Raw genomic sequence first — 13,565 nt, forward strand, 5'->3', positions numbered from 1 at the left:
TAAAGAACAGATGTATGGTTCTTTAGCCATCCTTACCACAGTGAACTGAAATTAAGTGATTACAGCCTAAGGCTCAAAGAAGTGAGGCTGTGACAAAGACACGATTCAGGGAATGACTGCCTTTGACTCATTTTGTTTCACTGGTCTGCAGTTCTGACAGTCACGTCAATTGACTATCTACAAAATAAAACTGAGAAAGGAGGGGTAACAATTGGTGGTCAGAAACAAAAGTAGACCACGTCAAACTGTGATTTCATGAGTTTACTAGATTCTGGAAAAAGAATTTCACAATTAACAAGAAACTAGTTGTTATATGATAATTTTGAAGCTACTGATGATGACGACCACAGTGATGCCATAGGGTCAATGACAAATGGTGACATTTTACATGCATAAAATATTGGACTTACCTAAACCGTGCAAGGGTTTACAATGGATGTGATCAATACACCATCGTGTATATCAGTTTACTAAAAAAAGAAATACTTGATGTTGCATTGCAAGACAAGCCTATAAGCCTTGGATTGATACCCAACACTTTCCCCAGAGAGAAGAGAACATGTCAAGTGTAAGCAGAATCAGAGCCGAAGGGTTTGCCTATCCATTCAGACCAGGATCCAAGGTATCCAAGGTTGAAGCATGTCGCCACACTGTGAGGAAACATGAGGTATCTAAAGTGGGACTGGGTGGGCCAGAAATGCAGAGCTTTTGGGGATTTAACAAAGCTTTTCTGGAGGGCTGACCTGTAAGAACAAGAATAGAACAACTCCGGACGAGCTGAGGGAGTCACAGGCCTGCTTCAGGATGGCCGGTGGGACTGAACAAAGAGATTTCCTTCCATTTACAACAAATCCAGGCAGTTCTGAAGGAATGGCCAGCACAAAATGTAAAGCTTACACAGCTCTAGTGAATTATGGGCAGTTTTGTTTGCTAATAAGTGACTTAGACCTCCCTGAGAAGAAGATATTACAAGCAGCAAAATTATATTAGCGGCTTCAAATGTTTTGGTCCTATCAATATTACTCACAAATTATTATTTTCATTTTAAAAGAATTTTGTTGACATTAACAAATTGTTAACATAAATCATAGCATCTTTCTCGAATGAATTGGCTATGAAAGTTGACACATACATTTATGAAACTATATGAAAATAAGCATAGGATTTTGGTTTGAAAAACACACACACACACACACACACACACAAATAATTTCACTCCCATAATTTCTTGCTTCCTCCCCCCTTACCTGAGGCAGCCAGAGGGGCTAGTAAGAAACAGATTAGCAGTGCTTTGGGGAGCGGGCTGCTGTAGCGTGCTGTAATGCAGACTGTCAGTCCGACACAGTTGGGGGGCTACACAATGCCTCCTTGTTCAGACAGGCCCTTCTGTGCCCCACCTCTCTACCTCTCCATCTCTCTTTTTTTTTATCCCGCTAAGGGTTTAACGAAACCGTAAAAACTATCTGACACTGACGAAAGCATGAGGTGAAGAGGGAGAAGAGGATCGACAGATGGAGAAAGAATTAAAAGGAAGTCAGATCAAGGTAGACATGTCGACTCTCAAACAAAACATAAATCTGCTCCCAGGAAGAGAAAGACAGAAAAAAGGGAGACAGGCGGGAGGAAGAGGAGGAGGGGCATCAAAGCATGGCTGACATTCTCCAAGATGCAGGGGCAGAAAAAGGTGTGTGTGAGTGTGTGAGTGTGTGTGTGTGTGTCTGTGTCTGTCACAGAGTTTGCTGAGAGCATAATTCAACAGCCGGCACATAAGTGAGGTGGACATGAGAAGTTAATTGCTGGTGCACACACCCACCAGTCTCTTTCTCAACACTTGTTTCTGTTTATCTACAGCTCAGTTTCATCCCTAAACTGAATGGTGCAAGCCTCCGTACTTGCAGCAGCAGGCATCACTACTTATCTGATTCTCCATGAGCATTCTGCTCACAAAGCCAGCACAACCTACTCTGGGAAAAAAACTAAACAAAAAACTTTAGTCTCTATTGAAAACATGACAAATGAGACTGGATTCTTAATTAATTACCCAACTGTTGCCTAAACAGAAACATCAGAGATGAGAGAATAAGTTATAAACTGCAGCTGCACGAAGCAACACTGTGTTGTCACTTAAGACTCTTCTTCACACTTTTCTTTGTGTTGTCTTTGGGGCTTCGTACACCTCCCTCACGCAAGAGAGGGCAAGTGCAAACACACACCTGCAACGTCTACATATACATTGTTGCAGTTCAGTGGTTCAGGAATTAGATCCATCTCTCCCCAATAACAGTTATTAGTATAGAACCATCCAGCTCAACGTCTGATTGCGTGATTTGGGTGGTTAGGGGGATTGAAGTAAGCCCATCCAAAATAACGATTATCATATTAAGAGCTGTCTATTTGAGCAGTTTTCTGCTGATTATAACCTTGATCATGACATCCAGTCCATCTCAGCTGGTAGTTATGTTGGTAATTTGAATTGCAGTCTGGATTTAATTTAGGAGTTTCGCCCTAAAATCAGGTGTGAGACAGACACAGTTTGAAAAAGTGACACCTAATCTCATCCAAATTATAATGTTTTTTTTTAAACAGCCAGACTGATAGCACACATTTAAAGAATAGTATTTTGCTGTGACACTAAAGCTGGTTTTGGTTAATTATTTAAATTAAATTATGCCCTTTTTTTGCCTGTATGTTCAGAAGGGGACTGTGAGCAAAAAGCTGTTAACGCAGTTTAAGGCTGTCATCATGCATTCTCCATGTTAAATAAAATCACTTGGCAAAATCAAAGAACTCATTAAGAAATTCTAATTAGACAGTAACTACAGCCACTTTGGTACCTGGTTGTTTTGTCTGTGCTATACGCCGATATACGGCACTCACAATCAGCAAACCATTTGAAGCAGGCAAATCCAACAGATGCATTCATCTGCACCAACCCTAAACAATCAACTACAGCGTGTTGACACTAAATAGCAAAGGTTTTGTGAAAACACAAATAAAAAAAATCTATTTCTGCATCAGACTTGAAAGTAATGCAAAACTCCTACTGAGACGTCATAGCATCAGCTCCTCTGAGCTGTTAGGGCCAGGAACTGCTAAACATTTTACCTGACAGATATCTTTCTGTTTTTGGTGAGGTACCATGACATTACTGACATACCGAGATTTAATTTAGTGTACCATTGCCCCAACAGCAGCCAAACCTAATCTAAGCTAATAAGCATTACCTCAGTCAGGATGTGTGATCTACCCACACATTCTTTTGGCAACGAGACAAAAACTGATTGGTGAACCCTAAAACAGTTAATGTGCCAAGACCTGACAAAGTTGACAGAAAATCCACCTTCAACACATTTTAACATTAATCATGTAATGTCAATCTGTTTTCAGTGCTTTTTCTTTTGGCATTTTTCTTTAATGGACTGGGCAGCAGAAAAGAAAATGTATTTATTTTAAAAGCGCAAAGCAATTTACTTTTTAAATCAGGTTTCCTAAAAGCCGTGACTGTAAACCTTCCCTGTTTACTGCTGTGTGATGTGGGGTAATTTAATTTCCTTGCGCTGCTTTTACAATGAGCAGAGCGGAAGAGTTGTTTCCTGTTGTAAACACTCATCTCTCATCACCAACACTACACTGTTGTTTCCCCGACATGATGGCAAGCTCTGCTTTATGTGTGTGCTTGTTTGTGTACTTATTCCAGCCCGGGGGAAGGAGTTACACAGTATGTCGTGTTTTTCATCACTATCATGTTGTGCCAGACTTCCACCTTAAATTATACACACACACAAACACACAAAATCTACACACTGTGTCATAAACAAAGGGACACATACGTCTAAATATACAGTGCATCTCTTTTGTTTGAAACTTGCCTTTGCTTTTTAAATTGCAGTTGCACGAGAAATCTGTTGAGAGAGTTTAAATCTTCAGTTATTGGCTGTTTCTTAGCGAAACTATATGAAGGCAGAGCTGAATGGAACTTATTTGGATTTGGAAAGTATTTGGATTTGATTAGGCACATTTTGAAAAACATTAATATTTTATAAAATGCTTTCAAATCACAATCATATCCCTCTGCTGCATGTGTGCTCTCAGAATTTACATGGATTTAAACGGTGATTTTAGAGGGGTTTAAACCTTAACTGTTGTAAGCTCCCTCCTTGACACCCAGCAGGTCTTAATGTTTTGATACCATCAAGCAATGAATCAAAATACTTGACAATTAACTCCTTGGGGAAACTCATTCAGAAAAAAAACCCTCTTTGAAAGGAAGCACTCCCTCTCTATTCAGATTGAGAGAAAAAAAAAAAAGCAGCTTTATGTCAGGCACTCGCTGTCCGCCTAGCCGCCTGCCTGCACCGCAGTAGACAAAACAAGTGGGAGGCAGGATTTGTTTAGACAGAGCTCACCTGGCACACACACAGACACAGAAACAGTGATCAGGCAAGCCCTAGGGAGGAGTAGAGGGAGCAAGGAGGCGGGGACGAGAAGCATTGGAGGTGGCGGTGGAAAGAGGCAGGGAAGCTGATGAGTGTATGAGTGGGGGAAGGGGCTGACAGAGGACAGCATGGGGTTCAGTGTGCTACCCTTATGCAGGGCCACTCAAAAATCTGAACGGATTAAGATTAGAGGGGCCTCGAGTATTTCTCCGTTATAGGTGAAGGGGTGTGTGTGAGTGTGTGGGAGGCAGAGTAATGGTTACGGGAAGCCTAATCCAGGACAGGTACATATAGCAAAGGTGGATTTGTGTGTCGGCTGGTGTGTGGGGCAGCTTAAAGCACTCGCTCATACATAAGCAGTCAGCTCATCTATCAATTAGAAGAAAAAAGACATCCACACTCTTTTTTACATTCAAAATCTGACAAACATTTCTACAATGATTTGTGTCATGAATTTGTTCAGTTACAAACACATCAGATTTTTTTTAAATACACAGAGGATATATATTCATCAATATTTAAAAACCCCAAATATTCTGCTGTAATTTCAGACTAGGAAAACTATCAAATCCTCTCATTTTGCAAACTAAAGATTAATAGTTTGACACTTTGGTTGACAACAAACTCAACTAAAGCTAAAATGATTATTGAATTAATTGGTGAATTGAGAGAAAATAAATCCACAACTTCACTTAATCATCTCTGCTTCATCCTGTCAAGTTCCAGTTTGTCCAATGTCAAGCATTTTAGCAAATTCTGATTAAAAGTGTCTTTTCCACTTTCTATCTTTTTTGTTTTAAAGATGTTTAACTGAAAATCGCTGTTTAATACTATAAATATTCCATTACAGATTAGCACTCATTGGCTAAAGTTAACTACCATAAGTACCATAACTGTGTACATGTAAATATATAATTCATGACCTCATGAGATGCTGTTGCCTTTGTTTCTTCCTCTGCCAACTGCAGTCAACATGTGTGATGAGGTTCCAAAGTGGAGAACAAAGCACAAGATGGATGATAACTCCCCCTAAACACACCCACAGTTACTATGGGTCGACCTCAGTCGACACGGTGACCCCTTTAACAGCCTCACATCTCATTGACTGGGGTATAAGAGGATTTTGCACGGAAGGTTTTATGACAGAGAAAAGTTGCATCACTGAAGATTTTTGGCAGAATTGTAACATTATCTGTTAACAACTTGTTAAAAATGGAGCTGTTCTAAATTGTTATTTGCATTTACGACAAACGTGTTGTCAATCGGTGATAAGGTGAGCGCAAATATTTTATTGCTGTTTTCTTATTGAAGTTTTCCCAGCATCCACTGCTTCCCGTATGTGTTGATTTAAATAACATGTTAATCATGTCAGCTAACAGCATCCAGGAGAAGACACACAAGGGGTAATAACAGCCAATGATGCTCAAATATAGTATCACTACCTTAGTTTTATAGATACACCTGCTAGAGGGCCCTAAAAAAGTATCATCTCAGGTGTGTGTTGTACACTTGGAATATGTGATATGGTAATATATGGTAATTTGCAATACAAATTAATGATAATTGGCTAACTTGCTATTTCTGTTATCCTGGGGACATTTAAGTGCTGCACAGTTCTCTCCACACCTCTAATTAGCCATTCTGGCAGCTGTCTAATAGAAGATGATAACAGGGGGGGAAATGGAATTAAATTACCTACCAACAAAGTTTGTTTCCATATCAGCAGAGCACTCAAGGCTGCTGATGAAATGTGAAACTTCCACTGCTCCAGCAGCTGACAAATGATGCCAATGTAAAACGGGACTACAATTAAACTAGAATATTAATTTACTATAAACTTTTCATTAGAGATCAAAATGTGGCTTTACTCAGTTTAATCACCACATCAGCCAAGGATCATCGATGAGACACTGTCCACCATCACTAATATAACTATGACCGAACCAGGCCTGACTGACAGATGTTACATCTAAAACCACCGCTTCTGTCACCCTGCAGCCTGACAGGAACTGTCAATCAATTAGCTTCTCCAGTCTCCAGGGAGACTCCAGGTGGTCAACAATGTGAAGACTTAAGGACTTCTTTGTCCATGAGACATTCTAACACAGTCCATTCTTATTTTGGGCTTGGGCAGTATCACTCTCAAAGCATCTTGCATCGAACAAAATTGCCCAATCAAGGCCTACAGCACAAAACTGCTCTTATGTCCATTTATTTTTGTAAGAGGTCTTCACTAAAAACTAAAGTTTCAGATTCGGCCAAGTTGCACCAAACCTGTGTGACACAATATTTGCATAATAATGAATAAATCTGTAATGGGCTGGTCTTATTTTTTCTGTCTTGCTTAATTAACCCTCATTTAGGTTCTATATAAAGCAAAAACCGACAACCACTTTAACACATGCAAGGTTTCTGAAATTAAAACTCTTTTTAACAACCAGCACTACACCCTGATCTTTAGCAGCTCATTAGGCAGCAACATGCACACATGCACATATAATCATACACAGAGGGCATGTTACATACATCTGCTATTTACCACCTTTCCCCACAGTGTTGCTGTGCTCGTTTCCAACCATTAGACCCATTAGAGGCCAATTAACACCAACAAAACGCTTCCTTCCTGTTTTATGGCACTGTCAAAACCTGCAGGACTGCCTTGAGCTCAACGCAGCTAAAGAGCCTATAATGCACCACAGAATAACTCATTAGTTTGGTAATATGCTGCCTTTTCTCAGCAGACATAAAAGCCTGCACATTCTGTCACTCTAGCTTGCACATAAACGTCAGGTACCAGGCTGTAAACACGTGTATTGACTTTACATTTCCAACAGATATGAACATAATAAAAAGACTACGGTGTTGCTTTACTCTGCGAGTTGTAAAATTGCATGAAACAACAGCACTTGGTCTAGACAATAGTTTCCATCGAGTAAGACATTAACCACATTATCTCTGTTATCTTAACTGCATCAGTGGCGTATGTGTCGCAGATCAATGCTGCACTGATAAAGCAGCCTTTAATCCTGATAGCCAGGTGGCGTTTGGCAAAGAAAGAACCTGTTGTTTGACTTACGGGGTCAAAAAGCTGTGCCAGAATTGTCCAGCTGACCAAAACGTGCACAGTGCGCTTCTTGAGCGCATGTTTAAGTTGTTTTGTGCTTTATGAAGCAAACATTTGGCTTTGCATGCTGCAGCACGCCAGAGACATGGCTCGTCCTGGGATGAGAAGTGGATGCGACTCAAGTCTGAAATCACTGCTCATGTGCGGAGTCGTGCGCAAAACAACTTCGTACACTTATTGAGATCATAATATGATGCATACAGTAGACGACAGGGAAACTTCTTAAGTGTTAAATTGATTGGACGTGAATGGAAACGGCATGCGCATTGTAAAACAGGTGCTGATCGCCGTTTTAAGAGCGCAGAAAAGACGTTTACCATACACCTGTCAAAATCACAAACAAAATATAAATATTGCCAACCTGAAAAGTCCGAAGGGCCCTTGGGGAGGTCGCAGAGGACGGTCAGACGCGTTATTCCCAACAGGAGCGCATAAATGACGGCTGAGAGAGTCCCATCTGTGAAGGACATCCTTGAAGCCTCAAAGTTTTAAAGTTGCTCCGTAGCATTAGAAAGTCCAGCAGCAGCATCGAGGTTTCAGGTTCGGTTTCGCATGCAGGAGATGTGCGGTCCCATCATGTCTATACTATACATCTTCCTCATCCTCCCAACGCGCTGCTGTGACAGCGGGATCGAGCTTCCTCTGGGGCTGGGGCTGGGGCCGGAGTGCGTGCGTGCGCGCGCGCGCGTGTAGCGCAGAGGAGGCAGCCCACCTGGAGCACCGACGCTCCCATGCATGGTCTCAAAGAGCCACAGTTCATGTCAGACACAGAATATGTGACTGAGCTGTGTTTACATGTAGAGTTATCTTTGACCTCTAGGAAAGGGTTGTTGTAGCAGCTGGTTTAAATGAGACGTTGCCTATTGTCAACGATTTTAATTTGATTTTACTTTATAACCTTTCTTTTCCACTGTAGACGACATCTTATACGCCAGTAACACTGCCCCTTTTCTTCCACATTTTTAAAATACAGTACATAATATGAAATAAGTGCAAAAAAACAAAACAAAACAAACCTCATCCATTGTCATTTCTGTTATACTATACTATACCAATACTACATACAATTACTTCAACCCAAACCAGTGAAAGCACAAAAATGTTACTTATAACTCAGAGTATAAGTAATCTAAGAATAGGCTATAAGCACATTGTTGGGGACTACTGTCCCCAGGCAGCATTTTATTTTCAACTAATACTTTCAATTAAAATGATGTGTCCGACTTAATAAAGTGTAGCCTAATGGCATAGTATTGATTATGTACTCAGCAGTCTTTTTCAACCACTGCTAAATTATTAGTGTAAGAAAAAGGAAACAAATTACGAAATGACTGGCACCAACCTTCAGTGCAGACGAACATGTACTCCAGACTCTTGCATTTCATAACAGGCAGCAGGAGTTATGCCTGATGCCAGTTAATAAAGTGGCTGTATATGATTGTGAACTATGAAAGATGCCTCTCAGCAACAAGAAAAGAAAACAGCTGCTACAAAAGGCGGCTTGCTAAATGTCCAGGTCCTAGTTGACATTTGTCAGGTTGAGATTTTCTAATGGATGGAACAGTTGCGCCATCTTGTGCACGATTATGGCGCACTACAGTTTCAGGACAAATCGCGTTTCAAAACGTTCGTCCCGCCAGGCTTCCGTACTGGTTCACATGTGACAACAGAAGGTCAGACATGGCAGCCTGCAGGAGAGGGCTCGATACGTTTCTGTTTCCCGTGAGGTTGTTACGAACCCCTAATTTCCAAAATGAACGTAAGTAATAGGAGCAACCTCTCTTTTCTCCTTTGTACATAACAATTTGGAAAAATAATAAAATATACTAGTAACGTACTTCAACGATAGTGAGCTAACCTAGCTAACTCAAAGCTAGCAATTTTTAACCTAAGTTAATATTGACCGACCAATGCTGAACATGGAGATGGAACTGATGACTGCCTTATTTTCTTTTTACCTACAGGGTTTTTGTCCACGTCCCTTTATCGTCTAGCTTCTGGTAATGGCAGTGAACCACCCAAATTCACCCCTCCACCTAAACCTGTCGTCATAGATAAAACTCAGACTTCGGCATCTCTTAGAAAGTATGATCTTTCCTATTAGCACATGGTAACCAGGAGATTCCGTAAAGTAACGCGTTTTCACATTTGTCTCCCCCTCTCAGGTTTTTGAGCCCAGAGTTTATACCTCCCAGGCAGAGATCAGACCCTTTTAAGTTTTTAATTGAAAGGAAAGACATGATCCGAAGAAGGAAAGTGCTCAACATCCCTGAATTCTACGTTGGTAAGAAGCATATTCAGGCAATGTGATGGTTGTCATTTCTATTTTCATGAATATTAGACCCTATGATTGAGACCAAAGCCAGCAGACTAAAAGGTGACTGCAGTTTGCAGTCCAGGCTCCTTCACTGTGAACTCCCTGAAAGGTATTCATCCTCTTGAAAGTTTAATCTACTATTCACCTCTTGATTTTATTGTTTTACAACAATTGAATCGCAGCTTTATAGGTTTTATTAAAAGACACACTTTTCATCAGAAAGTACCTTTACTTTAAAGTGTAAGTTAATTGAATGTATTAAGCCAAAAGTAAGTGCTTACACAAGTTTCCGCCATTTTTAAAGTGACTCACTTAAAAAAAAAAAAATCACTGGTGCAGTCACTTGGTTAAAACTCATATATTTAGTTAAATTTGTAGTCTGGCCAAAGCCTACACCATGATTACAGAAGAACACATGCAGCTCTGTAAGAAGATTACTGAAAAGCATACATTAGGAGTCAAATACAAGAACAAGTCAAGAGTTATCACTTGGACCAGAGTTAAAGCCGTTAGAAAGAGATGAGACCAGGACTGACCTGTTTGGCCATCAGGAACTAGACTGGCCTTGATCAGTGCCAATCCTTTGATATGTGCCCAGATCGACGCCTATACTCTTACTTTGTATTGAATCAGAACATCTCCAGTGTAAACCGAACACGGCACATCTTGCCCAATGCAACACCCCCACTGTGAAGCATGGAAGAAAACCTGGTGCAGTCTGTAAGAGAGCTGCTTGGCAGATTTGTTTTTCAGCAAGAGAGTGACCCAGAGCGTACAGCACAAATGGTTGAACAACCATGTTAATATTGTGGAGACAAAGCCCAGACCTCAGTTCAATTGAGAATTAGTTGTCAGACTTATAAAAGAAATCCCAGATGCTATAGTGTTTATCATATTTTTTACAGAACAATTTTATCTTAATGTTCATATTTACAAACAACAAGAAATTGTGTTTTTATAAATACTGCAATTACAATTATTATAGGTATTAATTTAAATCATGCAAATTCTTTTTATTTTTTCTCAAGGGAGTATCCTAGCCGTTACCATGGCTGACCCTAATGCCAGCGGGAAAACAAACCGTTTTGTTGGCATCTGTATTCAGAGGGGTGGAAAGGGGCTGGGAGCCACATTTATCCTGAGGAACATCATTGAAAATCAAGGTAAAGTTTTAGTTTCTGTTTAAGTACTGGTTTAACAAAGGTCTCCGTCATGGCAGGAAGGAATATGTGTAAATGTTAAGTAACTTAGTTTTATTTTATTTTATGTCACGCAATTTCTTTGCCATGTTTATGCATAACCAGGTTTTTAGATCGGCTTTCTCCAACAGTGCACGTGCGTAACGAAAGGCTGCAGATGGGAAGAAGTAGCTGAGTTTAAGTCTGATGGAACGGGAGATCAATAATAGAGCGATGCCACGTCCGCCTAAAATCTGACAGAAAATTTCCATTGAAGTAACGTTATCTTAAGTTAAAGTGTCTCGTAGAAGTCTATAAATAAATGGATTTTTTTATATTAAATAGTTTGTGCTGTGGATCAACTGTGTGTCTCTCTCTTCTCGCTTTTCCTTTCTCTCCCCCTGCGCTTGTCACTCAGCAGCACATGAACACAGCCGAAAGAACAAATAAGGCAGGCAACAGCATTTTCTGTCATTATACATTTAAAATCCATGCATCAGGCTTCCAAAAATAAGACAGAGGTGGAGGAGAAATCAGATTACTCTTCTGCTGCATTTATACAGCGAGTTTTTAGTTACAAGGTTTCTAAAGACCATTTAATAACCATTTAATTATCATTCCCTGATTACCCAAAAAAGCTGATTTCTCAGAGAAACCTGGTTACCCAGCTAAATGTAAACGCAGTCATTCAGATGAAACACCTGTTTCCATTATGTCTTTTCTCTTTGCGTTGCTCAGGTGTGGAGATCTGTTACGAGCTGTACAGTCCTCGGATCCAGAAAATTGAGGTGCTGAAGCTGGAAAAGAGGCTGGATGACAACCTGACGTACCTGAGAGATGCTCTGCCTGAATACAGCACTGTGGACCCAGACATGAAGCCAGTTCCCTTCTCCCCTACTGGAGAGGTGCCTGTAAACACGGTGAGAGGGCTTCACTTAAAGGGCGACTTCACCAATTTTGAACTTATTTTCTAGGGTTTTAGTTTAGGGTGTAAATGTACTTTCATGCTTTTGAACTTTCCTCTGACTTCACTTTATTAAAATATTTCTCTGCTTCTAGCTGAAAAACTCCTCCAGATGACATCACATGGAATGTTTCAACTTTAGGAATGATGTCATCTGGTGGCATTTTTCAGCTAGAAGTCAGAGCTAAGTTTAGTGGCATTTATGTACGTGCGCTACCCAAACTAGAACCAAAAGAAGCAAGTTCAAAATTATTATGGCATATTTTAAGGGTATTTCTGTGAATCCTATAACAAATCATCCCTTGTACTGTAGTTCAAACAAAGTCAAGATACATGTAGCAAAACTGGAGCACATTTAAATGTTACATGATTGTGGCATTTCTGTCCATTTCCCAGATCAAAGTAAAAATGCGCCCGAAACCATGGTCTAAACGCTGGGAACGACCCAAGTTTAACATCCAGGGCATCCGCATTGACCTTTACCTGAGCCCAGAGAAGATGGAGCACGCTCAGAAATGGGCACAGCCTTGGCTTGAGTATGACATGCTGAAGGAGTATGACACCACCAAACTAGAGGAGGAGATCCACAGTGAGGTCCAGAAGGAGATGAGCAAGTAAAGGAACAGCCTTTTAAATTGCAAATTTTCTTCAACGCAGGCTATTCCAGAGCTGACAAAGACTCAAATATGAGGTTCGTACAGATATGGACCTATCTGCAGGAATGTGATCATTTTTTAAGTTCTAAAAACTTACCAAACTACACCAGTGTATGTAAGGAAAAATACATTTAGAAACTGGTTAATGTCTTATGTATAAGACTACTGTACAGTATGAGTTCTTTCATTGGCCTTAGATGTGACATTTACCACTGAAGACATTGTGGTTTCTACAATAAAAACTACTGAACAAACTTTGGATTAGCATTATTATATGTTGTCTTTTTTTTTTTTTTCTTCTTCAAATTTGAACTTTCAAAGTTTCGGGTTTGTTTTGTTTTTTGTTTTACTAAAATCATAACACTAGGTGGCACTGTCTCTGTTTTGTCCCTTAACAGCAGCATAAATGAGCCGCAGTGTCAAAAAAGGTGCTTAGAGGAGAACTCTAACTATACTAAAAAAAAAGTGTCCTTTTTCCAAAGACCAGTTTAACCAAATGTTCAGGCTTTTTTTTTTTTTTTTTTTTTTTATCAGTACACGTAAATTTAAGGGGTTTGTCAGTAAATCTGCTTTTCTTGGAATATGTCCCACTTCCCTGCACTTTGAGTAAAAAAAAAAAAAAAGAAGAAGGGGGAAAAAAACAGCTTATATCCAGTGAACATACACCAAGGACACCCAGTACTGTTTTACTGTTGTGGATGGAAAATTGTGGTGTTCAGATGGTATGTTAGAGCGTCAGTTGGGTAGTATAAAAACACTTGGACTCCTTATGTTATGTCTGCTCTCTGTGAGTGTGTGTGTGTATGTATAAACTTGCTGAGTGAGTCCCTACACTCTAATTTCTCCATATTACAGGATGAGCTGCAGAGAAAATGGTCTCTAATACAGGA

At 40.1% G+C, this 13,565-nt stretch overlaps 2 protein-coding genes across 2 annotated transcripts in view; one reads left to right on the top strand and one right to left on the bottom strand.

The window, feature by feature from the left end:
• The window catches only part of LOC137102588 (protein eva-1 homolog A), a 62,092-nt gene extending 53,869 nt beyond the window's left edge, over positions 1 to 8,223 (bottom strand). The window contains exon 1 of the mRNA XM_067482242.1: positions 7,922 to 8,223. Coding sequence (XP_067338343.1) covers positions 7,922 to 8,030 — 109 coding nt within the window. The 5' untranslated portion in view covers positions 8,031 to 8,223. The remainder of the gene's footprint in view (positions 1 to 7,921) is intronic.
• Positions 8,224 to 9,207: 984 nt separating this feature from the next.
• On the top strand, positions 9,208 to 12,934 carry mrpl19 (mitochondrial ribosomal protein L19). The gene is made up of 6 exons (XM_067482879.1): positions 9,208 to 9,319; positions 9,525 to 9,645; positions 9,726 to 9,844; positions 10,906 to 11,040; positions 11,794 to 11,975; positions 12,416 to 12,934. The coding sequence occupies exons 1-6, from the start codon at positions 9,241 to 9,243 to the stop codon at positions 12,635 to 12,637; spliced, it is 858 nt and encodes a 285-aa protein (XP_067338980.1). The 5' UTR covers positions 9,208 to 9,240; the 3' UTR covers positions 12,638 to 12,934.
• Positions 12,935 to 13,565: the final 631 nt, after the last annotated feature.

This window comes from Channa argus, chromosome 17 (genome assembly GCF_033026475.1).
Source record: "Channa argus isolate prfri chromosome 17, Channa argus male v1.0, whole genome shotgun sequence".
Classification (NCBI taxonomy): domain Eukaryota; kingdom Metazoa; phylum Chordata; class Actinopteri; order Anabantiformes; family Channidae; genus Channa; species Channa argus.

Excerpts from the sequence above, each read along its gene's own strand:
- mrpl19 (XM_067482879.1), top strand. The coding sequence starts at position 9,241 with ATGGCAGCCTGCAGGAGAGGGCTCGATACGTTTCTGTTTCCCGTGAGG. Across the intron at positions 9,320-9,524 it reads CCCTAATTTCCAAAATGAAC|GGTTTTTGTCCACGTCCCTT; the intron begins GTAAGTAATAGG and ends TTTTACCTACAG. Across the intron at positions 11,976-12,415 it reads GAGAGGTGCCTGTAAACACG|ATCAAAGTAAAAATGCGCCC; the intron begins GTGAGAGGGCTT and ends TCCATTTCCCAG.